The 27,363-nt window shown below is 38.8% G+C and overlaps 1 protein-coding gene across 9 annotated transcripts; it reads right to left on the bottom strand.

Moving 5' to 3' along the window:
- On the bottom strand, nucleotides 1-26,843 carry LOC118441792 (PDZ and LIM domain protein Zasp). Of its 9 annotated transcripts, none has more exons than XM_085657002.1 (17): nucleotides 26,705-26,843; nucleotides 26,177-26,307; nucleotides 15,134-15,285; nucleotides 14,800-14,971; nucleotides 14,454-14,590; nucleotides 14,271-14,371; nucleotides 13,147-13,366; nucleotides 11,354-11,539; nucleotides 11,017-11,122; nucleotides 10,556-10,711; nucleotides 9,249-9,335; nucleotides 8,383-8,515; nucleotides 1,898-5,732; nucleotides 1,077-1,263; nucleotides 898-1,018; nucleotides 702-817; nucleotides 1-598 (listed from the first exon to the last, which is right to left on the bottom strand). In XM_085657002.1, the coding sequence occupies exons 2-17, from the start codon at nucleotides 26,279-26,281 to the stop codon at nucleotides 521-523; spliced, it is 5,892 nt and encodes a 1,963-aa protein (XP_085513128.1). In that variant the 5' UTR covers nucleotides 26,282-26,307; nucleotides 26,705-26,843; the 3' UTR covers nucleotides 1-520. The 9 variants fall into 9 exon arrangements, 8 of the variants coding, with proteins under 8 accessions (XP_085513128.1, XP_085513129.1, XP_085513134.1 ...); XM_085657003.1 differs by having other exon boundaries at nucleotides 26,646-26,814; XM_085657008.1 differs by adding an exon at nucleotides 7,927-7,971 and having other exon boundaries at nucleotides 1,898-2,042; nucleotides 26,177-26,799.
- Between the last annotated feature and the right edge of the window lie 520 nt (nucleotides 26,844-27,363).

The raw sequence follows: 27,363 nt of genomic DNA on the forward strand, positions 1-27,363 counted from the left end.
AATATGTATATATATGTATATATATATATATATATATATATATATATATATATATATATCTATTTTCTTTTGCGACACACGGAACGCTTGTAAGCGGTTACGCGATGGAGCCACGAACTCGTACGGATTAAACGAATCCTTTCCTTTCGATTTATCTCAAATAGTCAGTCCAGTAAAATTGTTAATTCGAAAGGCGAAACGTCGTTGTTAGAGAAAAAAGGATGAAAAATAGAATGTAATTCGTAAGAGTATCGTTAGTCCGACGTGTTCATAGCTCTGGCAACGATCGGTTAGTCGAATGATTTCAGCTCGATATGGAAAAGAGAAAGAAGGAAAGAAAGAAGAAGAAAAAGAAGATGGATGAACGGAATTCAATGACAAAGGGAGTTTCACGTTCAAAAAGAGTTTTTAACTCGCGAAGAAAGGACTTTTCATCGTTTTCAAAAATCTCTTTGCTTTTCGTCCCTCTCTTCTTTTCCTCTTCTTTCTTGTCGCACGTTTTATCATCGAATGCGGAATTCTAACGCGCGTGATTTTTGCAGAATGGACGGCCACCCTTCGCGTAGAAACTTTGACCCTCGAGATTCTTCTTGCACATCTGCAACATTTATAAATGATAATAAATTTTTCAAATAATTATGATCGATCGTTATTTTTCCTTTTTGTTTATATAATCTATTTTAGAAATGATCGAGACTTACCGTACAATTGAAGCACTGACTGTGATAATTATTATTGAGGGCCTCTACCCAACGGTCTCCAGCCTCCACTGGGAATCCACAGGCAAAGCATTTTGTCGTGAATAGTTCGTTCCAATCTGAAAAGAAAATAAATAAATTTTTGAATGACATGTTTGTATCGATGAAGAAAAAATAATGTAAATGATTATCAACTAACCAGCTTCGCAATAGGGTAGACCTTCTTCCAAGAAGAATGGACTATTACCGAAAAGTTTACCACAATACGAGCAGTTGAAGCATTCAGGATGGAAGTGCTTTCCAATTGCATTTAAACAGTCCTAAAAATTGATACCATCTGTACGTTTTGTCCATTGAAAAGTTTTCGATTAAACTTACGCCTTTGATTTTGTTGTTGCATTTGTTGCAAGAAGGTGCAATGAATTTTTCGAAACAATACTCGCAATAAAGTTGTCCTTTTTCCTCGACGAATCCAATGTCTTGTAATGGACGACGACATTGAGTGTTCACGCATACGAAGTGATCGGGACACCAAATCTGTCCCAATGCGGTAATAAATGGTCCTCTAAATGAAGAATGTATTATTTTTAATGACACAATAAATAATCAAGTGTATAAAAAGAACAAGAAAAACACACGTAGCTTGGCGCGAAGATAAGTTATATACATGCGCGCATATATATATATATATATATATATATATATATATATACATACATACATACATACATACATACACACACACACACACACACACGCACGTGTTAACTAATTGTTCAAATGTTTCTTTTGAAGCACAGATAAATATACGAACCTCGTGCAATGCTTGTTGTCTTGACAGCATATTGGCTTTACGACGAAACCGTTTGTCATGTGATTAGTATTTTCTCCGTTAGCTGTCAACAACGTGCAACGAAATAATGTTAGTTATTTAGACGGCACATGGTTAAGTAATGATGGTCCATTCAAAAGTAACACAAAACACAATGTATTCAATAAGCACTGAAAAATAAAAACGACAAACATATTTTATTTATTAGTAAAGAAAATGTATTCCTCTTATTTTGGATACTCTCGATAGCCAAATAAAAATGCGACGACACACTGCGATAAAAAAAGAAAAATGAAAGAGACAAGAGGAAAAATGCAGCAAAAACGAAAAATCAGGCACACGATCGACGAGCCAGGCATCGTCCTACCTGACGTAGGAGTTGCAATGAGCACAGAGTGGTACACGGGAACCTGGTCCACCAGCCTGAGTGAGAATACCCCTTCCACGTTTGGGTGCACTGCTACCAGCAAATGATCCGCTTTTCGAGCCGGAACCACCGAGGCCTCCGGTACCTAGATCCGGGTGGGATGACATTTTTGGTGGGTCTACTAAATTTTGGGTCTTACTAGAGGGGCAATGGAACTGGTCCTGGCAGCTAGTCTGAGACTGACAATGACTTCCGGTTTGACAATGGCTTTGGGACTGATAGAAGCTTTTGGTCTCGCAATGATAGCTTTTTTTGGTTTGACATTGGTTTTCACATTGGCTGCCAGATTGTTGGCATTGTTGTGGTTGTGGTTTGTAAAGCTGCACAGTGGGAATATCACGATTTTTAGCTGTTAGTCGCGCAAGCTGACCGCTGAGATTAGTTTTTGGCTTGTGGATTGGCTCGAAGGAACGTTGGGTGGTTTGTGAGCAAGACCTTTCCTCGTAGGGCAATGGGATTTGTGGATAGGGAAGATTTCCTCGGCTTTGGCTCTTGCGAAGACACTGTCCGTCAGATTTCTTGCAAGGTGCCACGCAGACGGACCCATCCGGACATGGTGCGACGCAGACGCCAGATTCTGGACAGTTGGGGATGTCAAAATCGCATCCTCCTGATTCTCCACCGCAGTAACCAGATGGTTGGCCACAGTAACCAGGTTTAAGACCGAAGCACGGCGATACGCAAACCCCGGATCGATCGGAAGTTGGCGTCACGCAAACGCCAGACTTCGGACAGGTTGGTTGTCCGTCGCAGGGCACGACCACCACGCCGGTTTTGGTACCACGATCGAAATGAGCTTTGCACGGTAAGACGGTAACTCCTGTTTCTGGACACTTTGTCGCAGGTGGAGTCGGTGTTTCATAACGAACGTGACGTACCTCGGTCGAGCTACTGTACGTCGGTTGAACCTTGGGTGCTTCGACAGGTTTACGCTTTAATGGGCAGGGTAAAGTTACGTCTGCATGAGTCGTTTGAATTATAGAACATTCTCCTTTATTTCCTGACGATGGCTGGGTAACCTCCATAGTCTTTTTCTCACATCTTTCGTAATCTTCGACAACTTGCAGTGCCTTTTTAATATGACAAACGGTATCTTTTTCCTCGCTAGTATCTTCGCTCGTCATGCATCGTCGTTCTTGGTATTGAGCGTGTACAGAATCGGATTCCTGTTGTTTTTCTTCCGCCTGTCGTTCGTCGTAATGTACCGTCTTTGAACCTACGTATTCTTGCTTCCTATGGCCAGTATCCGTGTCCTCTTCTACGGTATAATTAATGATCTTACGCGAGGGATAATGTATCGAGCTTTGTTTCGACGGTGGAGGATGCGATACTTTAACAGCCCAGGGAGGATCGTCTCTGATTTTAGGTGCTTGCGCTTTTGTATAATAATACGGAGGTTCCGGTGGACCATGAGCCGGAGATTTGCTTCTTTTTGGAGTTGGCGTTGGCGATCGACTAGGTATATAGGACTGTCCCTCAACAGGGCTCTTCTTCATGGCTACGAGATTCCTTTGATAAGCTGGAATAGTATCTGGTTTTCTTAATCCAACGGTCGAGGGTTTACTGCTAGGTGTGTCGGCTCTACTGCAAGGTCGAGATCTTGAAGGTGAGGTCGAGGAATCTCTCAGACGATAATCAGGAGGTGGTGTAGGTAATGGCTGCGGTACTATCTTCTTCGTACAGATTTGTTCCCGACGATAAGACGTTTCGCCGTAAAGAATATCGGCCGGTGGACAAATGCCATTCGGTGTAGGTTGAACAGCTGGTGTCTGAGCTCTACCGATTTCTTGATCTTCCGGTCCTATAACTCGGCTGAGAGGAGTATAAGGACGATCTGGAGCTATCGTTAGAGCACGTTGGAATGGCGATATCGGACGTTCCTTCGGTTTTGGAACTGGTCTCATCTTGTGATCCAAATAAATCGTTTCTTCGGTATAAAGTTCTTTCACGCTGGAAGACGTGCTCAAAGGTGTATAGGGACGATCCGATGCAGTGGTCAAAGCATTTACCATTTCGGATTTCCATTCCTTAGGTGTGGCATTTTGTACAGGACCTTCGGATATCGGTTTAGGGCCTGTCTCAGTTTGTTTCATGAATTGTACGTGTTTTTTGCAAGTTTCCATGTTATCGTGCGGTTGATACTTCGATGCTACTCTTCGTTCTTGAGCAGTCGGATGTCTTCCTTGATCTCTGAGACTCTGGTGAACTTCAACCTGTTCTCGCAAACTTTTTCTACGTTCTTCCTCCACGTCCCTTCTTTTAATACGCTCTTGAACGAGTACTTCCTCCACAATCTCCTCGTAAGTTTCTTTCGTGATCTTTTTGCGACCTGGAGTAGAGCCATCAGATTCAGTGACCTTCTCCTCGTGTATGACCGTTCTACCAAGAGGTTTTTCTCGTATTACTTCGACGACTTCCTCGTCGTCCTCCTCATGCTCCTCTCTGAAACTAACGCGTTTCTTATTTCTTTCTTCCTCTTCTCGTTTTCTCTTTTCTTCTTCCATCCTTCTCTTTCTCTCTTGTTCTTCTTGCTTCCTTCTTTCTTCCGCCTCTTCTTCTCTCTTTCTTTCTTCTTCATCTCTCTTAGCCTGTTCGATCAATTGCGTGGCATCGACAGCCGAGGAAACAACTTCGGCAGACTCCTCCACTGTTTTTGTCTCTCTCGTACCTTCGACCTGTCTCTCGACCTTCGTTGTACTTTTACGCGTGCAAGATTCTATTTCCTCGATTTGTTCCATCTCCGGAGAACCTTCTCTAGGTGATAAAACTTCGACAGTTTTCTCGTACGTCGTAGTTTTCTTTACGTGCATGTCGCCGATATCCTCCTCGGCCGTTTCGGTGATAAGATCGTGTTCACCTTCGATACCCTTCTGAATGGCTGCTATATCAGAGGGTACGACTTTGCATGTCTCGGCCGTATCTATGGTCGTGTCCTCTTTTACTTTTCTCAAATCCATGACTTCCTTATCAAATTCTCTGACGATTTCTCGCGGTGTTTCAGGACGTATAGCGATCGGTTGACTCGGCAACGGTGGTTTCGGACATACTGTTTCTTCCGTTTGACATATCTCAGCTCGATAAGCTCGATGTTCTTCGCGATAAGGTTGCTCTTGCATACCACGCTGACAAACTTTCTCGCTCTGACAGATCTCGCTCTGCATGTACTTTTTGCAGACCTTTGGTTGCTCCTCAGAGGCATAATTCTGTTCGTAAAGATTCCCACCGGAAGAGACGGTTGCTGTCCAAGGTCTAGGTATAGGCTGATAAATTCTCGTTGGTGTCAACGATCTTCTGACACCGCTTTCGGACGAGCTAGCTCGCGAAGTTTCACGTCTTGATTCTCGTCTGGTACCACTGCTATCTACCAATTCGACTCGCTTATAAACCGGACCTGGACAGCTTACACGGTCCATCACGTCTTGATCGAAATAATAACCCTCTCGTGAAGTTCGTTCGTATTCGCGATCGGTACTCTCGCTTCTTCTACTCAATGCTCTCTCGCAAGCCTCGATACTCGCACGTTTATCCTTCACCGCGTGCCGATCTCTACGATCAAGCGCCGGGTTTGGATCGATGTACAAAGGACTGGCGGTTGGATATGTGATGTCCTCGATCGGTTTTGGCGGTGGCCAAGCGAGACTTCTAGATTTAACGGAATTGGGATTCGTCGATGGATTGGTGGACGGTGGACGATTATTAGCTGTTTCGATCGATGGATTCGAAGGTGATGTTGTGGTTTCTTTGGTCTCGTAATAATAGAACTTTTCGTGGACCTCTGATAAGGTTTTTTCGGGATGGGGAATTTGTTTGGGAGTATTGTAGCCATTGTTTGTTTATTTGTTAATACAAATAGGCGAGGATAGAAGAAGCAAGAAGAATAATGAAAACGGGTAATATAAGATACTCAAGACGTGCGGTAAATGATGTTGGAAGACAGAGGGCGTGTTAGAAAGAAACAAGAAAAAAAAACAGAGAAATTTGCGGTGAGTAAAAAGCACGTTAAACGGCTCGTACCCGTTTTCTTCAATTTCTTATCTGCGTGTTTCCTGTTTATTCGTTATAATGAATCGCAAACAGACAGATAAAACTGACGTAAGAAAACGGGCACATGCCGGATTGCGCTAAATAAAAAAGAAAATAGCAAAATGAAAAAAAAGAGAGAGAGAGAGAGAGAAAAAGAGAGAAAAATCAGTGCGTTCGAGAAAATGTCGAAGCCAAATTTTCTTTCTATTAATAATTATTGCTTATTAGCTAAAATAGCGGCTATATTTCTCGTGGGCTCATCAAAGTCACTCTGCATTCGTATATTCAATCGCGCGATCAAAACTATAAGGAAATTCGTTAGTTAAACCGCATAATTAGCCGCATATTAACGTCCACCCTCGAGCTCTTCTCTCGAGAATTTCGATGTGCAAAGCTGAGAAAAAACGCAGTTAAAAGGGAAACGTGTTCGAAGATGACACGTAGATGATATGATATCGACTTTATCAAAATGAATTGATCACGTTTATCGAGCGAATAACTATATACTCTTCCTATGTTGATTCTTTGTTTACAATAGAATTTTTATTTACTTATCATTTATTAATTGGCACATCGCTTGGTCAACAGACAAACATTTAAGCTATTCCGCCGTGGAATTTTATTTGTTTAAAGTGAGTCGCTACTCAACGCACACTCCTTTTCTATTTTTAAATTTTTTTTTCTTTTTTTTGTTTTCTTTTTTTTTGTTCATTAGAATCAATCACGTGTATATATATATATATACGTATGTATGTATGTATATTATCGAAATATTAACATTCCTTGTGTAAACGACGCATTGCATGTGTAATTTTTTAAATGTATTTTAAAGAGAGATATAAATAATTATTCGTGAACAATTTGAATTGTATTTAATTTGAATATAACTTTGATGGTTCACGCGTTGTAAATTAGATTGCGAATATGAATTTTATTATTATTATTATTTTTATATTTTTTTTAATCGGCGTTTCAATTCGTTCATCGGCACGATGACGACGACGACGTTTCTTGAGAGCTACCGACTCATGCGAATGTGAGGGAGAAGGGTCTGGGTTTTGGGTTGAAAGATGGACCGGCTGAAAAAAGATAAGAAAAGCAGTATTACGTTTAAGGAAAGAGGAACGTGTCTTGTAAAGTGAAAGGAAGGTTTATGTTCGACAATCGTTAATAAAAAATTACCTATTTAAAAATTAGATTAGATAATAGAAAAGGTGTCGCATATTTCGCAATTTCAACGAGCAAGGAAAATACTAAGTATAATATTTGTGTGACCTAATGAAATTAATAAATACTGTTTTTTTTTCGAGCACGTATGTACGAATATTGCCTACTGTCGGGGATGCACTACCAAAGTTAGTTCGGATAATCCAGTGTTAGATGGCACTGGGAGACGATGATGAGCGCGCCTGAATATATGCAACGCCTTGTACGATTGTTTGTGTAAGAAAACATTACTTTTTTTATATATAAAGTATATTACAAGCGAAAGCTATACGAATTATAAGAATAAATTTTTATGTTCCATTTAATATTATTACGATATTATCGACAATTTTCTAATGACTAATATGTCATTAATTATTAATTAATTCGATTCGTTGTCAAATCGTTGTCGTCCTCGCAAATAATAATGAACGAACTAAATGCGAAAAACACAAGCGAGAGCAGAGGATGCTTATATGTCATCTTTTCGAAGCACAAAATTGATACGATTCGATCTTGTTCGATCGGGAAATGAAACGAGCGTGAAAGATAGAAAAATTTTAAAGATAAAGATAGATAGAAAGAACAGATACAAATAGATAAAGAGAAGAAAAGAAAGAGAGAGAGAGAGAGAAAGAGAGAGAGAGAGAGAGAGTGGAAAAATGTGAGGAGGTAAGCCAAAGGGGACGCATTAGCCAAAGCTCGAAACTCGGTCAGCCGAATCTAATCTATCGTCGTACCTCTGAAGGGCGAACTTTTTGGCTTTGGCAGTGCAGAGAAGAGACCTATTTGCAACAATCGAAGATAAAGTTAGGCCAAGGACAAAAGCGAGCTCGTCGCTAGGAGAACGTGCTTGTGAGATCGTTCTTTCGACGATTGGGTCAATCAATTATTTCTTTTATCCTATGTATTTGTTAAAAGGACTTGTCTTGAGACATCAGCGCGATCATTGTCGCAAATTAAACGAGTTTCGTCATTCTTACGTTTATCGCGTTATCATTTGCAAATTTTCTTATTATCCAATTTCATTATCGAGAAGGATCATCAAAAGAATACGAATTATAACGTACGATTTTAATACAATAGAGATTAGATTTTATTTCAAGATAGATTAGAAATAACTTATTGATTAATTATCATATTCTTTTGTTTCCTTATTAAAATCATCGTTAGATATCATCAAAATGAAAGCTTACCGGTTGCGGTCTGATTCTGCGCGCGTGGAAGAATACTGTTTCCTGAATTTACTATAGGAGATGACGAGAGATTCGACAGAGTACTCGATCCACCGAAAGGCTTAGGCCCGATTAGACTATTCGACGTTGGTGCCTGAAAATAAAGATATTCATTGATATTAATTTACACATCCCATTGTACTTTTCGATTGCCTTACAAATTCTTGTCAACAATGATATTATTTACCATATGGAAATGGACTTACGTTGGAGTGAAAATTATTTTTAACAAGATTATATTGGAGTTTGGAAAAAAAAACAAAATCAAGGGATTTGTCTTCTTCTTTCTTTTTTTCTCTTCTTTTTTATTTTTCTACTCTTTTCTTTCTTTTTTTTTTTTGTTCTTTTTTTTCTTTGTTCGTCATATAAAACGTGAAAACCCTAATCACATCTTGAAGAAATTAATAATCGTGATAGATTGTATTTGTTCACAACGTTGTTAATAAGTGTACGTACACTGACACACAAAATGTTAATTGGCGTTACTACGGCTCGTGCAAACGATTATTATTAAATCGATAATAATTCTTCGCTTTCTAATTACAGCCATTCATAGACGCCCTTAGATAAGAAACCGTCTAATTATCCTCTTCTTCAAGTTCGGAGAATCTGATTTATCGAATTTATTCAGATACGAGAGTACGACATTCCTATAAATCGCTTTAAAATGATATTAAACGAACGATTATGTTATTCTCTAATGAATCTTTCTAGGTGACTTCTCGCTTCGATAGACGATCACGAACGTACCGAAGAAAAATTAGAGGCGCGTTTAGGGGCTGAGAGAAGTCGTTGAGTCGAGTTACTTGATCGTTCGAAGATATTACCTGGACTGATCGTAAACCGGGTGGATCGACGGGCGAACTGCCAAGGTGATTGGTGGTAGTGGTGTTGTTGTTGGTTGTGGTAGAGGACTGTAAATACATAAAACGACACAAATCCGTCACGTGGTTTATGAGAACGGCGATTAGATAAACAGAAGGAACGAAGAAGAAGAAGAAGAAGAAGAAGATATGTAGAAGTAGAAGAAGATGTAGCAAAAGAAACGAAGGTGGCGAAGAGGCCAGATGATGACTAATTAGTCACGATGGGCATAACAAATTTTAAGAATGATTGGCCTTTGATTCATCCTCGATAAATCGATCTTTCGTTATATCACAACCGAATCTAATTCTATTCCATCCTATTCTTATATAATGAAAGAAATCATCGGAAACACGAATAATACACGTAAAATCGTTTTCAACTGTTACATTTGAAATACGAAGGAATCTTATCCCTTCGTATCGTAACTCTAAGCAATTGCAATTGAGATCGTTTTTTAGAGCAGCGTGAAATATAAATAAGACCTGACCGCATTCGCGATGCATGCTGTCATACACGAGTAAAGGCTTCGTAAATTAGATTAAACTACGTTTAACGATTTGATAATGGATGCTGATGTTCTAATTGAAAATCTTGATTTTAATTTGGAGTCTAATAATGATTGATTGAACAATTCGGTAAAATGAAATAAATGAAAAATAACAGTTCGTTGTTAATCGTAGAGATCGTAGAGAACATAAAGAAAGAATGATCTTCAAATGATATAAAAGTTTATGCATATTAAAGTATGAACCAAATGATTTCTAATCTCAATCGTGAGAGCTCGTAACTTTTACTCGTTGCGTAATGCTGCGTTTTGCTTACATAAGAGACACGCAACGATTGGCCGATTTTGATTTTATTACCATACAGTTACGGTCTCGAACTTCTTTTTTTTTTTTTCTTTTTATTGAATTCACCTTTAAATTCGATTCATATCGAGTCGATTATCATTGAATCGACGCGTCACTTCCGCCTAACTCGTAACGATTGATCTTTCGTTGCAGCTTACTTTCACTTTTACGAAGGATAACTTTTGTTTCGAACGAAACGTTGGACCATTTTAAAGCTAGAAGACGAATCGTTCGTTAAATATTATCATTAAAGAGAAGAAAGATTCACGATCAAAGTCGAGACCATTCCTTGGACAAGTCATATACGGAAGTACAATTAAATAGACGTGCAGAGAATAACGGAAGTATAAAAGAGTAAGTATCGAGATTCAAAAGTTGGTCGAATCCAAATAATAAAATCAGAGCACACTGCCAACCTCGGTGCCACCACCTGTCTGGATGGTGATAGTACTCGTAAACGTTTTCGATTCCCCGTTGCACTCTCCGTTCCTGATGCAGCCATTCCTGTTCGGGACCGGGGTCCGTCTTGATTGACGATCGAAGCCATAATCTGGACTAGTACGGCCGCAATTCTGGAAAAGCGTTTAGTGCCAAGCAAAAAAAAAAAACAGTACACACGATTTGTTAGGCTATCCTCAAGATGTTCTTTTTTATATCTCTCTTTTTTTCTTTTTTTTTTTTCCTTTTTTTGGAAATAATCTCGCGCGATCATTCGTGTGCGCAGAAGCGACTTTCGATGCAAAGTAGTTGCGTTATAAGCGATAAACGAAAGAAGAAAGAGAAGAAAAAAGAGAAAGAAAAATAAAGAATAAAAAATAAAAGCATACGAATCTCTCTTTTCATGCTACCTTTTTATAATTCGAGTTTAAAGACTTACGGTGAACGGTAAAGGCGAGGATCCGTGATTGCTTAGCGGCGGCGATAAAGGTGCGCCAACGCTCGAAAGCGCAGCCGAGATCGTGCTGGCTGGTGCTTTGCCGCCTCTGAAATCAATGCCGATGATTTATTAGCTTCTTGATTATGCTTTATCCCACACATTCTCTAAAATAGATTTTACTTGTCTCGTCAAGTCCTTACAGTCCCCCTCTACTCTCTTATAAATTTTTTTCTTTTTTTCATATGTACCAAGAAAAATTTCCTTTCGATCTATCAACTTAATCGATCATGAATTTTTAATCTACCTACGTAAATGATAGCAATTAGAGTTCACTTACGGTGGCATAGTAACCGGTATCACACCAGGAGGTGCATTTTGTCTGGCTACCAATTTTGCGTGAATATCGCAATACAATTTGTTATTAATGTTATAATAACCAACGTTCTTCAGAGAAGTGCCACAGGTAGAACATTTGAAGCACTCCACGTGAAGATTTTTTTCCTTGATTCTAACGAAGACACCTCTGAAAAGAAAATAATATACTTTAGTCCTGTGTACACGACTCGGCTACATTATTCTAAGTTGATTTTATCAATAGAAAGCTCATCTTCGCGTTAAGAAGATCAACTTAAAACAATGTAGAGAATATATATATATATATATACATTATTCATCGGACGGACGCTAAAAAGCAACTTTTTAATCGGACATGCCACGATTTTTGTTTGTTTTGTTTTCTTTTATTTTTTTTTGTAATTCTTCTTTTATTATTTCATTTTTATTCCTATTCTTTTGTCTTCTTCTCTTTTTTCTTTATTTTTTTTTCTTTTTTTTTTTTTTTATTTTATCTCTTAAAATATTTAAGAAAGCACGGAGAGAGGAGCTCGACACCTCGACGAAGGAGGCCGGATATTCGAAACGAATTTATTCAAACGTATGAGAATAAATGAATTTATGATTTATGTTAACAACTGTCGCAGGCATCATTACGGCTTTAAATGCTTTCCATAATTCTTTCTATCAAAAAAATCATGTTTGTTCGTTTAACGCCATTTGTACTGTGTAATAATCGTAACAATTCAAAAGAAATTCGAACGGTAAATTATCTTTAACACCAAATTACTTTCGTTATAGATAACGAAAAAATAATCGAAGAGGAAGAGAGAAAGAAATGGTTATTCGCGATTTCAAAGAATTCCTTAAAAAAAAAAAAAAAAAAAAAAGAAAATGATAAAAATACGAGTGGCAACGCCTTGCTTCACAAAAAGCGCAAAAAACAAAGAAAAAAAGGGGAAAAAAAAGGAGAAAAAAAGACGTTCGACGCGTGCACAAAAAATATTTATACAGTCACAAAAAAATATTCACAACATCAAAAGCGGGTTCTAGATCGTACGATTTGTCTCTTGACAAGAGAATAAATGATGAAGAAAAAAAGACGGAGAGTGAGAGAGGGAAAGAGAGAGAGAGAGAGAGACAGACAGACAGACAGACAGATAGAAAGAGAGAAAGAGAGAGAGAGAGAGAGAGAGAGAGAGAGAGAGAGAGATAATAAGTAAATGATTTGGCATATAAGAAAAGCTTGAATAAAGTATGTCTTCGCTCTGAAAAAAAGTCCTAGCAGGTATCAAGCTTCAAGCTCGGATGATGACGAAATGTTCGAGATGCTAGAAATTAATAGACGTTTGGCACATTGACCGAAGGAATTCTTCGTTCTTCTTGAAGAAGCGATTTTGACGAAGAGGCGATAAGAAAAGTATTGTTGTGCTTCGATTCATCAAGGAAATTCGTCTTGATTTCTAACCTGATCCGATAACTAGCGCAGAAGAGTTGACAATAGGTATTGGTTTAAAAAAGTGACGAACACTTTTATTTTCTACGAATCGAAGCACGAGATAGAAGGATATACCAGCGTACGTACGACAATCGAGCAATTCAAATGGACAACATTGTCGATGTCTTTGAGGTGCAAGAAAAACGAGTTTTCTTATATAGGACATTTAAAAAAAAAAAAAAAAAAGAAAAAAGCTCGTTTCTCTTTTCTGCCCATTCAAAGAGACACCCTCGGTCCGTCGTCGATCGTGCAAGAAGGCCTACAGATACTTCATTTTCTTTCTGATCGTAAATAGTTACACGATCACTCGGTCGCAGTTGTTGCAACGGACGAGCGACGGGTCCCGACGTTGATCCTCGTTGTTTGATATTCGTGGATATTCGTAGTTATTCGGGGTAATGGCTCCGCCACCGCCACCGCCACCAAGGGCGTGAAATAGAGGCGTGGGTGATCTAGGCGAGGTGGCCCTTCCGCCGATCGCGTGGCTCACCGACGAGTAAAACTCTGTCCTTGAAGAAACTACGACATGGAATTAGAGAAAAAGACCGTCACTAAAACGAGGAAAATGATACTGGATCTATCTCTTCGCCTTTCGACAACGACGTTCTCTTGTGCGTTTTCTTTTTTTTTCTTTTTTTTTTTTTTTTTTTTTCTTTTTCCTTCTCCTTCATGTATACGTGTAAGTGTATATATGTGTACGTGTATCATGTGTAAACGCCCTTTGTGGAGTTCAACGACCAGAACTCGAGTTTCTCATTTTTTTTTTATTTTCTTTTTTTATTTTTCCCTATTAAAAGAGAAGAGAAAAACGGCCTCCTCCTAATCTGACATTGCGTTCGTCATCGCTCCTTTCTCGTCCATAAAGATGATCATTGTCTTCTGTAAAGAGAGAAGAGCAAAGGCCGAGAAAGAGAGGATATCTCTCGGCTTGCTGTTCTGAACTTACACGATGAGCCTCTCGCACTCGGCACAGATGTTCTGTCCTGGTGGAAGGCTCGATTGCGGCGTCGACGGAGGTTGCGTTTTCGTTTCCGGCGCCGATACTGGCCTCAGTCCCGCCAAGGCAGGCGACGATGGCGTTATCACGCCGCTCGTAGCAGTTGGCTCCGCTATTTCGTAAACAAGTTATCGTTTCCGCATGCAGAAACTCTCGAGCGAAATTTTTCCCATTTGCTACGCTCGAAGAAAAATCTCTGGAGATCGATCGTTCTTTCTACTCCTTCTTTTTCTTTTCTTTTCTTTTTTCTTTATTTCTTATCTTTTTTCTTTTTTTCGAAAGTAGATATTTACACCTTCGTTCTCCAGTGATCTTTTCAGTTTAGATATATACACATATAATAAGTACATTGATACGTCTTCGATTAATGCGAAGAGAAAAGTAATGAAATTTTTATAGATCGTTAATCCTAATATATTAGCTAACCTGGCTCGGGTGTTTTCGGCTCTTTATCAGCTTCTTGAACCATCTTAAATACCTCGCTGTTTTCCGCATTATAGTTTTTCTCGTTCTTTTTGAAATTAACCCTGCAATATCGACGATTACAGTAAACGAGAAACGTGTACGTAAGACGAAGTCTTTCGTAATGAGAGAACTTTTCTATTTTACCCAAGGACACCACCGGCAAGAACCTCGGCCTGCGCGGAGAGAGTCTCCGCGATGGTCTCCTCGCTGTAAATTCCTACCGGACTGTTGTACTGTTTGTTTACGATAGACTTTATTGGACCCTCGCTCGTTCCGTTTAGCTAAAACACAAAGTATATTTGTAAGTTTTAAACATAACAACGTTTAGAATAGATCGAGCTCGTTTTTTTTCCTTACAAAATCTTATAAAAACTTGGCAATACGCTCATTATCATTATCATTATTATTATTATTATTATTATTATTATTATTATTATTGTTATTGTTATTAGTTTAATCAGTATCATGTATCTCTTATGTGTGTACGTACGAATGGCTTCGGACTGAAATTATGTCCACTTCCGATAAGTGGTGCATCCTGTTTCTTTGCAGCCAGGGACGTCTTCGTGACTGGGGTAATGTTACCAGCTGATACAGCAGGCGTTGGTGATGGAAGCGTAGACGATACCGGCGTCACGCTTGGTTTCCAAGTACTGCCGCCTCTACGTGAAACGATTAACACAGCTTAAAAAGTTTCAATCGGACAAAGAGAGAGAGAGAGAGACAGACAGAGAGAGAGAGAGAGAGAGAGAGAGAGAGAGAGAGAGAGAGAGAGAAAAGAGAAAGAAGAAAAGTTAACTCGATGTCGAGTTAGCATTTTTTACCTCTGCACGGTCATCTCGAAGTTGTTTCCAGCTCTAACGATGACATCCTGCGCGTCCTTGTGCCTCAGATTGTACATTTCCGTGTTGTTGACCTTAATGACGGCATCCCCGGCTCTGAGACCCGCTGCTTCGGCCGGTGACCCGCCATTGACCTGCAACGCGTTCAATTTCATTTATCTTTTTATCTTGGAAGAAGGCTCTCTTGCAATTTTTATCGTCAATACTTTATCAATGATCGTCGTCGTCGTTCGTCGCCGATAGAAGGAAAAATTGTTCTCGGTGATTCGATCGTTAAATATAAAACAGTCGTACGAAGGGTTAACGATCCTTTTAATTCGAAAGAAATCCCGGGAAGGATCGAAGTGCGGATACGTCGCGACGACAACGCAACGACGACGACGACGACGAAGACGTCGGCTCGCTTCGCGTCTATTTTTACGTGCCCACGCTGACGTGCGTCTTCTTTTTCTTCTTCCTTTTCTTCCCTCCTTCTTCTCCTCTCTCGTACCCTCCGTCGTCATTTCGTCTTCTTACTCCAGACTTCCAGCCACTATATTTAAGTGCACGCGCGTCATTACGCTTCGCATCTCGGACACTGTGAGTCCATTCACGTGAAGAGACCGCAGGAGCGAGAAGGATGGAGATCGAGAAAGAGCGTGCGCGCGCGCGCGCGCGAGAGAGAGAGAGAGAGAGAGAGAGGGAAAGGAGAGAGAGAAAAAGAAAAAGAAAACCTTATCGAGATCATTGACTTCGAGTTCGAAGTGGCGTTTTCTTAATAGACCAATACTTAGAATTCCTAAGCAAACGAGTGTCTAAGCAAGAATAAACTAATTTATTTTCCACACACGACTCTCTCGTGGGAGTCGATTCATTTTCTCTTGACTTGAGATCTCTTTCAGATCTTATCCGTACTGACCTTTTACGATCTCGATCGATCACTTCGACTCGGCGTTACGACTTTAATGAATTAAAATCGATGGGATCGATTGCAATAAATCGACAATCGATATATGTAAAATATTATTTACGGAAGTCGTAGAAATTGATATGAAAATGACATGCTATGTATGTTACGCATAACTCTTATCGACACATCTCGATCCTAGGAAGGCGCGAGAATGATGCATTGGACCGCGACGAAAGTGATGAACGGCTTTCTGCGAATCTATTCGCTGCCAATGTATTGCTAAATGAGATAAGACTCGAACTATTGCCGAGAGAAAAAGCTATTTATAAATGAAGATCGTCGTTAATTAACCGATTTTTGACGTGCATTATTAATAACTACGGTAGGAGATATGTCGGTAACCGTTGCTTTTATATTTAGAATGTCAGGCCGATGCCGGTACGATCCGATTTCATCGATTAAAAAAAATTAAATGAAAAAGATCAGATACGAAAAATCGTAGACTAAATGAAACTGTAATGATATATGAAACCATAATAGCTCAAAGTTACTTTAGGAAGTGCGTTTCCGATTTCACTTGAACCCTAACATTCGGCTGTTATAGAAAACAATTAATGTTTCTCTATCCAATCGGAGAAGAGAATCGAACCGCTCTCTTGGAACCGCCTTTTCTATAAATACGAATCTAATTTATCGGTGTTATTTTTATTACCACTCCAAGAAGACGAATCCATGCTCTTTGGTCCAGCCACATTAATGTAAAAGAGAGACTGTCGTAGTCGTTCCTCTTGCTCGATAGACAGCTCATATTTTTTTATGTTCGTTGCGACGGAAGGAACGCGGAATGTATGTAGGTCGGATTCGTACGAAGCGAAGAAAGTAGAGAAAGAGAACGAGAAAGAGAAAGGGAGAGAAGGAAAGAGGAAAAGAAACGAGCGTCTGTTAAACGCGATCACTTTTAGAGATCCCAACCCGATGACAAACGATTACGCGAATATACTTTCTTATGCGTCATGCATTCAATTTCTGGGTGTCTGTCCTGTGTTAAAAAGTCATGAAATACAAAATGAATATATTTTTCTACTTGCCCGAACGATACCATTCATTATTTCGTTCATGACAAATGGATAATTTCACGATACCTCTTCTTTATCATTTTTACGAACGATTAAAGCCATCTCAAGGAAATTGGATCAGGGTGTCAGTTGTTGTTTCGTTTCGTCGGATGTACCTACCTATTCCTGTAAATAGAAGTGCGAAATTGCGTCATTGGTGTCAGCGCGATACACAAGATTTGCCAAAACTCTGTGTGCTCTCTTCGCTGTTACGTCTGACTAATGATTTTTTCTTTCTTTTTTTTTTTTTTTTTTTTTTACAAAAATGCGATGCAACTTTTTTTTCTTTCCTTTCCTTTTCTCTTTTTTTTCCCTTTTTTAAGATAAAGCTTTCGATCTCCCCTATTCTCCTCTATCATCTTTACACACTTTCATTTCGTTTCACAGTCACGTCGTAAGTATAATTTCAAAGTGGGTTGGCACGTCGATTATATTCTCGTCGTCGGTTTGCTCACTTCGTGTCGCATTAAAACCGATCGACTTGAGGCAATTTGTCTACAATGTATGAATAGAAAGACATTGTCTGTCTCTTGTATTTTTTTTTCTTTACTATTCGACAAAGTTGAGAGACATTTTATCCATGGAACAATTTGACTTCTTTTCTTGGTCAGGTCATCGACACAAGATTTTAAGAACGATACGTAAGAGTATAGATGTAGTCCGAAGTGTCGACGAACGATACGGCGAAGATGAGAACGATGTCGATGAGAGTGTTGTCTCGTACGTAGGTCCTAAAGAAAAGACGTAGGACGTGGCCCGTAAGTCAGGGTTAAACCTGCTGGTAGGCACCGTGAAAGCTTGTCTCTAAAAATAGACTTGGACCGGTCTAAAAATAGGACTCGAATACGTATGCCGGATATACGAACATGCATACGTATATAGATATACATATATATATATATATATGTGTACGAGAGGATAGTGAAAAAGAGAGAGAAAAGAATGCACTAAGAGCGTGTACGCGCACGCGCACACACGTGTAACGAAAGTAGAAACCATCGAAGAAATATCATGAACTAGAAAATTACTTTAACGATTCTTTGACTCCGATCGCCATTGACACTAACATTGTTTGCAAACGTGTTCGATCTTAAAGTTTAGAAGAAGCCCTAACGAGGAGAGAAATCCAATGGGAATAAGGTAATTACAATTAGAGATATATATATGTAAGTTGGGAAAACAGTCGCAGACACGGTGGATGCACGGGTGGATGCACTTGAGTGCAGTCAAACCGAGAGAAGCAAAGAATTCACCAAGGTGTACGAGGTACGCATTCCAATGGGCGGGTTATCAGAGACGGATCCATCCCACCTTCCATGCTGGAATGCATCTCTGTCCTTTTTTCTCTATCTCTTTCTTCGAGGCCTTAAGGCCCGTTCATACGCGCGTTACTCTCAAAAACATCGGACGCGAACGTAGAAAGCCACGTAAGAGTACCTACCTACAGGCAGATACTTAACTATGTACACGCGTGTATTTCTTATTGGCTTGAGTTTATGAAAAAGTGAAAGCGTTTTTACGATCGCCGATGAATGTAGAAATCCGTGTGATCGTAGCGACTAATTGCGCGTATAAAAATTTTTATATTATCCCTTTCTCTCTCTCTCTCTCTCGTCTTTCAAAGATATTATCGACGCGAGAAAGAGCGATTTCGGATTTCATTTACATCAAGATGCTTTGGTTACATCTCAGAGAGAAATAGAAAGAGAGTAGATGCAAATGTCGTTCCCACCGGGAATAAAATTCTGTCGTTAGTTGCCTCGCAGTCGGAGAATTTTACGATGATTTGTAGAGCAGAACGGAATCTGACACTAATGAGAGAGCAGTAAGGGAGGCCCTCTTGCCGCTAGTTACACCAGCCAAGGACTCATTAATATTTTCAAAGTTGTTATTAAAAAGGCTCTTGAGATAGCTTTTGACGTTTCGTATAACCATAGAACGAGAAAGGATGATTTTTATTACAGACAAGATATTTTAATACCCTCGGATCGACATGTGTTTTTAGAAAGTTTTAGACCACTCGTGTTTTGCGGTTGAATAGAGTCGAACATATCAAGATGGACTTCCTGTTTTTGCGAAAATTGCAATGGCTACCCGTTCAACGTGATCTCGGAGACAGAAGAAGAAATAGACAATGACGTCAGGTCAAAATTATCGGTCTACGTCTGACCGGGTCTTATCTTTTCAAACAAACCGCACACCGTTCGTGCTATGGACTACAATAATATACATGTTCGAGTATCCGCCTATGTGTTTTGTTCCCTCATATACATGCCACCACACATGTACGTTGGAAGAATCGCTTTACATGGAACTGCATTGAACATCGATGATGTTGCCTCAAAAGAATGTTCAATGTTACTCTAAAAGAGCAACCTGTATTTTTATTCGCCAGTTTAACGATTCTTAAACATGAAATTACGAAGAAGAATCGATGGTCATTTCTTTCTTTTCTTTTATTTATTCCTTTTCTTTTTTTACTCTATTTTTTTTTCTTTTTTTTCTTTTTTTTCTTCTTCTTTTTTCTTTTTTTTCTTCTTTTTTCTTTTTTTTTTTTTTTTTTTTTTTTTACGAAGATCAGCGTAATTCAATTTCTATCGTTCGGAATGCCGATAAGATATTGTGCACTCTTGTAAAAGTACGCGCTTCAATTTCTTCGTGTACGCATAGATATGTAGATATATGTATGTATATATGTATGTATGTATAGTACATAAGCTTTAGCTATCCGTTCCCACCATCGGAAGACGAGGAGGAAGAATTTAGAAATATTTACTTCCAAACTAGAGTTAACAAAACGTGATTCACCATCGTTAAATGCTCCTCGAGCGAAAATTAATGAAATAAAAATATTATCTTTTTCTTATTTAGAAAATCAATGAAATACGATAATACGTACGTAAAGTTAGTTCGTAAAATAAAATAACGAGATCACAAATCCGAGAGTATAGATATTTTTTTCCCGGCCTTTTCCTTAATTTTAACGGCATTACGTCGCTATACTTCCAAAGCATCGTTATTCTGATCTAATCGCGACAACGTAATCATGATCCAACACTCTGCAAACAAACGAGAAAAGAACGATACCTGCTCCCTCGTCTTCTGGCAAATTTCCCACAAATCTATCCCTCTCTCTCTCTCTCTCTCTCTCTCTCTCTCTCTCTTCCTCTCTTCCTCCCTATTCTTCCACTCCCTCTCTCATTCCCGAAATCGAATCGGCATTTACGACAGGCGCTCCTAAATCCAATCCTCGTAAACGAGATAAAATTTCACTTACAATCCGTTCGACTTTTTATCGATCTCGATATATCTTTGCAATTTGATATATATATATATATATATATATATATATATATATATATATATATATATATGTATTTAATGTTTCAAGACAGGACAATCTTTTATATTTGTTCAAGAAATAAAAAATGAAAAGTAAAAAATCAAAAAAAAGAAATAAAAAACAAAAGAAAACAAAACGTGGCAATATATAAAAAGCAAAACGATTCCGGAAGAAAATAGTTAATAAATTATCGTGTCTCTTTGAGAAAAATTCAAGGGAACGACACGATACGATATCTCACGTGGCAAAGAGTAGAAGGTGGGTGGAAGATCGGAAAAAAAAGACGACGAGACTCGAGAAGACACGCGGTGAGAAATAAAAGCGATATTTTTATATCCACGGGAGTAAGCTCGGTGGCGTCCGGCAGCGGGCCTCGGCCTCTATTAATATCCACGGACCGGGCTTCCTCTCAGCCTCCGCAGCTTCGTCCTCTCTCTTTCTCTTACTTACTCACTCACTCACTCACTCACTCACTCACTCACTCTCACTCTTTGCCGCGAGCGAAGAGAAAACGATCGAACTACCAGAACTTGAAGATGAAGATGAAGAAGAAGAATTGTCGCGAGAAGGATAAAGTTTTCGTATGAAATTGCAAAGTAATATATAGTATGTTAAAAAAAAAAAAAAAAAAAAAAAAGAAAGAAAGAAAGAAAAAAAAAGAAAAAAGAAATAATAAACGTACAAAATAGAAGGTAGGAATCGTCGATCGAAATATAACTATTTATCAAAGTTATCAAACTCGATAAAGAAAAGATAATAATATAATGTGAGATTCTTTGGTAAAAAATGTACTGATCGAACGGTAAGAATGATTCACTTAAGCGTCTCGATCGACTCATGCATTTTCGTACCGTGTGCAAGCGAGCAGCCTCTCGTAATCCTCTGTATAACGCGCAACGTTTTGCCACTCCAGGAGGCTTGAGCCAAAACACCCACGTTTCGCGGACTTTTTTCTTTCTCTCTCTCTCTCTCTTTCTCTTTCTCTCTTTTCTCTCTCTCTTTCTCTCTGTCTCTATCTCTCTTTTTCTTTTTCAGTTCTTCCTTCTTTCGATTTCTCTTCGGTAAAGAGATTTTTCAACGCTCAGAACGAAACGTCACCTGACCCATGACAGCCGCCAAGTCTTCTGATTCACGGTCGAATATTCTTTTTCTTCTATTAAAACGTCAATCGGCCGACACACGAAATATGTTCGTTGAACGCTATCAAAATATATTGGCCATCGTAGTAGATACGTAATTAACGTTTAAAAAATACCGATAAGAAATTTCTAGAGTATGTTATTTCGAAAAATTTAATAATGAAAATTATTATAGCGAGAAAAGAGATTGGAAAAACGATTCGAAATCGATTTCGAAATAATTCACGATAAAAGGATAGTTAATTCATGATAGCCACGCTTTCTAGTAAACTCTTAGATATATATGATCGTTCCTTTCATTTTCTACGATTTTCACAAATAGCGAGAAGCTATTGAGCTCTCGATAGCTCGTTGACATCCTCGACGAAACTTGAATTTACTTATCGAACGAAACATTTATTCGTAGCTATATGGAGGAATGACAAGCAGATTCCTTGATGTCAGAGAGAGTGAGAGAGAGAGAGAGAGAGAGAAAAAGGGAGACGAGAAATCCGAGTACGATCCGAAATAAACTCACGCTCTCGTCTAGAAACGTGTCTTTCTTCTCTTCCTTTTGTATCGATGAGCGAATCGACGCAAATGCACGCAGCCGGCATCTTTCGATCGTCTGCTGATATTTCGTCGAACTTGTTTCTCTGATATTTCTCTCAATGAAAAAACGTTTAATTATGATTATGAACATGAAGGGAATAATTTAATAAAAAAATAAATAAGAAAGAACATAAATGGTAATAATAAAGATGAGAATATTCGTGAGAATCGATTAAGAAAAAAGAGTGAAAGTAATACTAAACGAAGTGATAGGTTTGTTGTTAGTATCGTTTCTAAGGACATATATGGAACATTCTAATGTGAACGATTTGAAAAGTATGAAAAATATTTCCAAGAAAAGGAACAAATTTCGATTTTGAATTATTCGTCGTATAAATATCGTCCATTTCAATCGAGATTCCAGCACCTTCCTGAGGATATTCCTTGTTCGAAGTAAGGAGCGCAATGTTAACTAGACTCAGTATAAACGCGATATTTGCGTTAAACCACCCACGTGTTGGCAGCTTACCAGCTGTTACCACATTCGTGTATTAACCTTTATCGGAAGGAACTCGTATTTCGAGATAAAATTGCCTCACATTTCTCTGATCGTCTTTCCAAACAAGATCGTAAGAAGAAAAATTCTAGTATCTTATCTGATATTTTCGATTTTGTAAGCTGAAAGCTCTTTTGGCACGTCGAGGAAGATCGTTCCTTGTTTCTTGAACGATTTGAGCATTTAAACTTGGCGCCATTTCTTACTCGCACTCTCTTTTCTCTCTCTCTCTCTCTCTCTCTCTCTCTTTCTTTCTTTTTCATTGCGTAATTTTGATCCAAGACACGAAAGCTGTGTAATGTCAAGTGCGTTCTCGTGAACGGAATTCTTCCTGGTCTGATGCCTATCTTGTAGAATTTCTTTGAATAAAATTACGAGGATAAAAATAATTATAACGATTATCAAATTATTTTTTATCATTAAATTATTTTGAAAGTTTTAATAATCCAAGCATGAATCGGCTGAAATAATGATTGCATACATTACTTTTCTAAACGTAAACTCAAAGCTACAAAGTTACGAGCGAGGAAAAGGCGACGTTATCAAATGGACGAGGCCGCAATCGAGCGATGGAATTCGCTGTGAGTCCTTCCTCGATGCGATAGCGCACATTCTATGCACGTGCATCGTCCCCAAACGAAATATCGCATAACATGCTAAGCGCCCACGTTACGCCGACTATATCGTGCCTAGCGTAATCACGAAAACTCGTTTGTAATTAGACGAATGGAAAAGACTAGAAAACTCTTCATTAATTTTACATCTATTTTGGGTGCGATTTTTTCTAAGAGAAAAAAGAAAAGAAAAGAAAAAAGAAAAAGAAAGAAAGAATAAGAGAAGAAAAAAAGTCTAGCTAATCGATACGATAAAGAAAAAAAGATAAATTTCCTCTCTAAATCTTATCTTCGTTATCGTTTATCTATTCTTATTTCGCTACTTTGTCCGCATCTGTTCATATATTTACTTAATTCTATATTTACTTATGCTTTTAGGCTTATTAACTAAAAAGTAGTAAGCGGTAGAGTCTTCCGCCTCTTAAAGTTACGATAAGAACCATTGTTTATCGCGGTACGGCCTTGGGATTATAAATTGACCATACGTAACTTTTGTACTTTTCAAAGCTACAAATAAAAAGATCGGCCGATTGTCAATGATTTTTAACGACGTTTATAAAACCAATTGGAAAATTAGATTAGTACTCGTTTAATACATATACAAATATACATATGTATATATGTATAGATACGTACGTAGGCATGTTCGATACTTTGCAGCAGCATCCGTTTTAGAATCTACAATGTAGACGAGCGCCCGTAAACTTCCTGCGCTTGTCAGAGATAAATGTCAGAAGGCGTCTATTAGAACTTCATCTTGGACTCGAAACTAGCTTCATCTCGGATCGAACACGTGACGATATTATACCGAGATTGCAATCTTGAACGATGGATTAGCTATCTCGAATGTCATTTCTTCTAACAATTCGAAGAATAGAATATACACGATCTAGGAAAAGTCTCTCTTGGGAAATGAGAGTTCCAAGACTCTCGAAGTATTTACTTCCGCGGAGAGATAAATAAGAGAGAAACAGAGATAGAGATAGAGTTAGAGATAGAGAGAAATCACATCAAGTTAAGAGTCGTCGACGTCGACGGCGTCGTCTTCGTCTTGAGCGGGGCTCGACCCGGCTTGCGAGTTTCGCAAAGGCACCTTCTAGAAATAGAACGCCCAAATAATTTGCCTCGGATTACCAGCGACGCGCCGTTCTCTCTCTCTCTCTCTCTCTCTCTCTCTCTCTCTCTCGACACCCTTCCACCATCTCCCTTACGTTTCCTTACTCTGACGCTAAGTGACTTGGACTTTCTCTCTTTACTTCCGTCATTTGCAAATCGTCCCTTTACACCATTTTCTCTTTTCTTTTTAATTCCATCTAAATAACGTAGGTATAAATTCGCGAGAGAAGAAAAAAAAACCGACAGAAAGAAAACAAAAACAAAACAAAAAATAAAGAAAAAATAAAAAGATCAACCGGTTTGTCGAGTTTTCGTTAAGAACTACAAGATAAATATTATTTCCTTGACAGCCTTTTATTCTTTATTTAATCGATCAATAAGGAGGAATCGAAAAAGAAAGATAAAATTTGTCGAGTATAGTATCCTCTGAGAGTGGGTGTTTCAAACGCAAATCTTACATCGCACTCATATTTCTCTCTCCTTTCCAAGAAAGCCTGAGGGCGCGGGTAGACGGCCGTATTTGCGGGATCGTAAAATAAACGGAGCACCGTAAGAAGAAGGCCAAGTTCGTAACGTCGATTACAAAGAAAATGTCTTTACTCCCGATCGACTATTCAAAGCAATCTGATTTTATATGAATGACAGGAAAGGACGTTAATTATTTGTTGGGATCAACTCTGTCAAGCAAACGAGATTTTCTTTATTGCGAATTTGTATTAAAGTAGTTAAACTGAAACGATCGTTCATTCTAATCTGTCAACGATGATCGTTCTCAATGATCGTTTCTACAATGATCATCGCGATGATCTTTAGTACGATCTCGACGACAGAAGAAAGTCCGATACTCGTAGGAGCATCCCCCTCGTCATTCGAACATCGGCCAAAAGCTTCTCGTATTACCAACTCGCTTCATCGCCAAAACACGACGGTTGCGACGAGCCGAGCGTTTCGCGCGTAGTTGGCAAAGATTTCTACCGATGCGCGTGAAATAATTTGGCGTTTGCTTCCTCGGCCTTACGTAATACCATCGTCAACTTTATGGACTCGTCGGCGAAGAGTAGAGACAAACAAATACGACATTAGCTCATGGTCGCTTTCGATTATCAAACAATTTAGGAGAATGCACGTATTACGAGTAAGCTATGCGCAACGTATATCTTTACTAATGACGACGATGATACCAAGAAACGATATGATTTCTAACTAATCGTTAATATGACGAAAGAAATATATATATATATATATATATATATATATATATATATATATACACATTTATATAGTCGATAATCTATCCAAGAAATAATTCGATCTGACCGTTCGTCGAAAGTCGATCTCAAAGTTAAAAACGATCGGTTAAATCGTGATCGAACGGTCCTTGATCGAGAAATGAAAAAAACTAGGCGCCAGTCGAGATCGCGGTGTCGTTCGACTTTCCATATCCACGAGGATAATTTGGTCTACAACCGGATTTTCCAAGATACGAATACGATCGTGTCTATCCTAGATACGGTAGCCTGAGTAAATGTAAATTGCTTGCCGTTAATTGAGCCTTCCACGCGCTATAAATTTTAATCGTTTAATCTTCTATGCATCGACACGCCTTCGATCCTAACAAAGTATATAAGTTGGATATCTTGCAAACTCGTTGATTGTACCTAAACATGCATGAGTAAAAAAAGAAAAAGAAGAAGGGAAAAAAGAAAAATAAGACGCACATACCTTCTGTACGATCAATGGAGTGCCGAAATCCTTGCCACCTTGAAGACGAAATCCCCAAGGTGATCCATCGAAGCGGGAAAGTTTGACGCTTATCAGCTGTGCCATATCACTGAACTCGCTTGATCCCTTTTCTTAATAACCAAAAAAAAAAAAAAAGTAACTCTCTTTCCCACCGAAAACTACGTTTGTTATCCGATTTATCCGGGTCCGTGTTACAAAATGAAAACGACAAATTAATTTCAACGTTCCCTAATGAATTTAAGAGAGAACGTTTCTTTTTTTTAACGTCGATCTATATCCTAATCTTTCTTTCTTCTTGATAACGCAACGTAATTATTACTCTCTTGGCTATTAAAAAATTATTTACGCAGTGAATAATTATTATTAAGCACGTTTATGCGTTTTTGAACGAAAAAAAAAAAAAAATAAAAAAAAGAGCAATTATCCTCGTATAACACGTTTTGCACACCAATGTATCTTTTCTACTATTCTTCCTCGATCCTCGTCGATCGACGTGCGAGAGCTTACTGGAGGGAGCGCGCGCTCGGAAGAGGAACGGCACAAACGTTCCCGAAGAACGCGCAGGCCGGAGTAAAGGTAGCGAGGACGGTCAGTCGGGCAGCGGGGCCTTACGTGCGATTTCGAATGGTACGACGGAGTGGAGGAAGGAGGTAGAATACCGTCGACTGCTGGAGGGGATAGAAGGAGGGTGTGCTGCCTCCTCTATATATATGTATATATATGGATTGTAGAAGAGAGAGAGAGAGAGAGAAAGAGAGGGAAAGAGAGAACGAGAGTACTGTCCTTCTCTTCTTCCTCTTCTTCTTCTTCTTCTTCTTCTTCTTCTTCTTCTTCTTCTTCTTCTTCTTCTTCTTCTTCTTCTTCTTCTTCTTCCTCCTCTTCTTCCTTCCACGACGCGACGACGACGACGACGACGATCCTGCTACTTCGACATTCTCGACATTTTATTTGCTCCTTTTCCCTCGAAAACTTCTTCTTCTTCTTTTTCTTTCTCTTCTTTGCTGTCTCCTGTAGCTTCGCAAACAAGAACACTTTGGCCGATCTATGCAACATGCTGCGTTCACACTCTTATTTCGTTTCTTTTACTTTTTTCGTTTTCTTTCTTTCTTTTACGTGATTTCATGAGGTTCGTCAGAAATTAATGGAAAAAAAAGAAAAAATAAATG

Source organism: Vespa mandarinia, chromosome 5 (genome assembly GCF_050613455.1).
Source record: "Vespa mandarinia isolate Hongniang chromosome 5, ASM5061345v1, whole genome shotgun sequence".
Lineage (NCBI taxonomy): Eukaryota > Metazoa > Arthropoda > Insecta > Hymenoptera > Vespidae > Vespa > Vespa mandarinia.

Excerpts from the sequence above, each read along its gene's own strand:
- LOC118441792 (XM_085657002.1), bottom strand. The coding sequence starts at position 26,281 with ATGGCACAGCTGATAAGCGTCAAACTTTCCCGCTTCGATGGATCACCT. Across the intron at positions 14,972-15,133 it reads TTCGAGATGACCGTGCAGAG|AGGCGGCAGTACTTGGAAAC; the intron begins GTAAAAAATGCT and ends CGTTTCACGTAG. Across the intron at positions 1,264-1,897 it reads CATTGCAACTCCTACGTCAG|AGGACCATTTATTACCGCAT; the intron begins GTAGGACGATGC and ends TTCTTCATTTAG.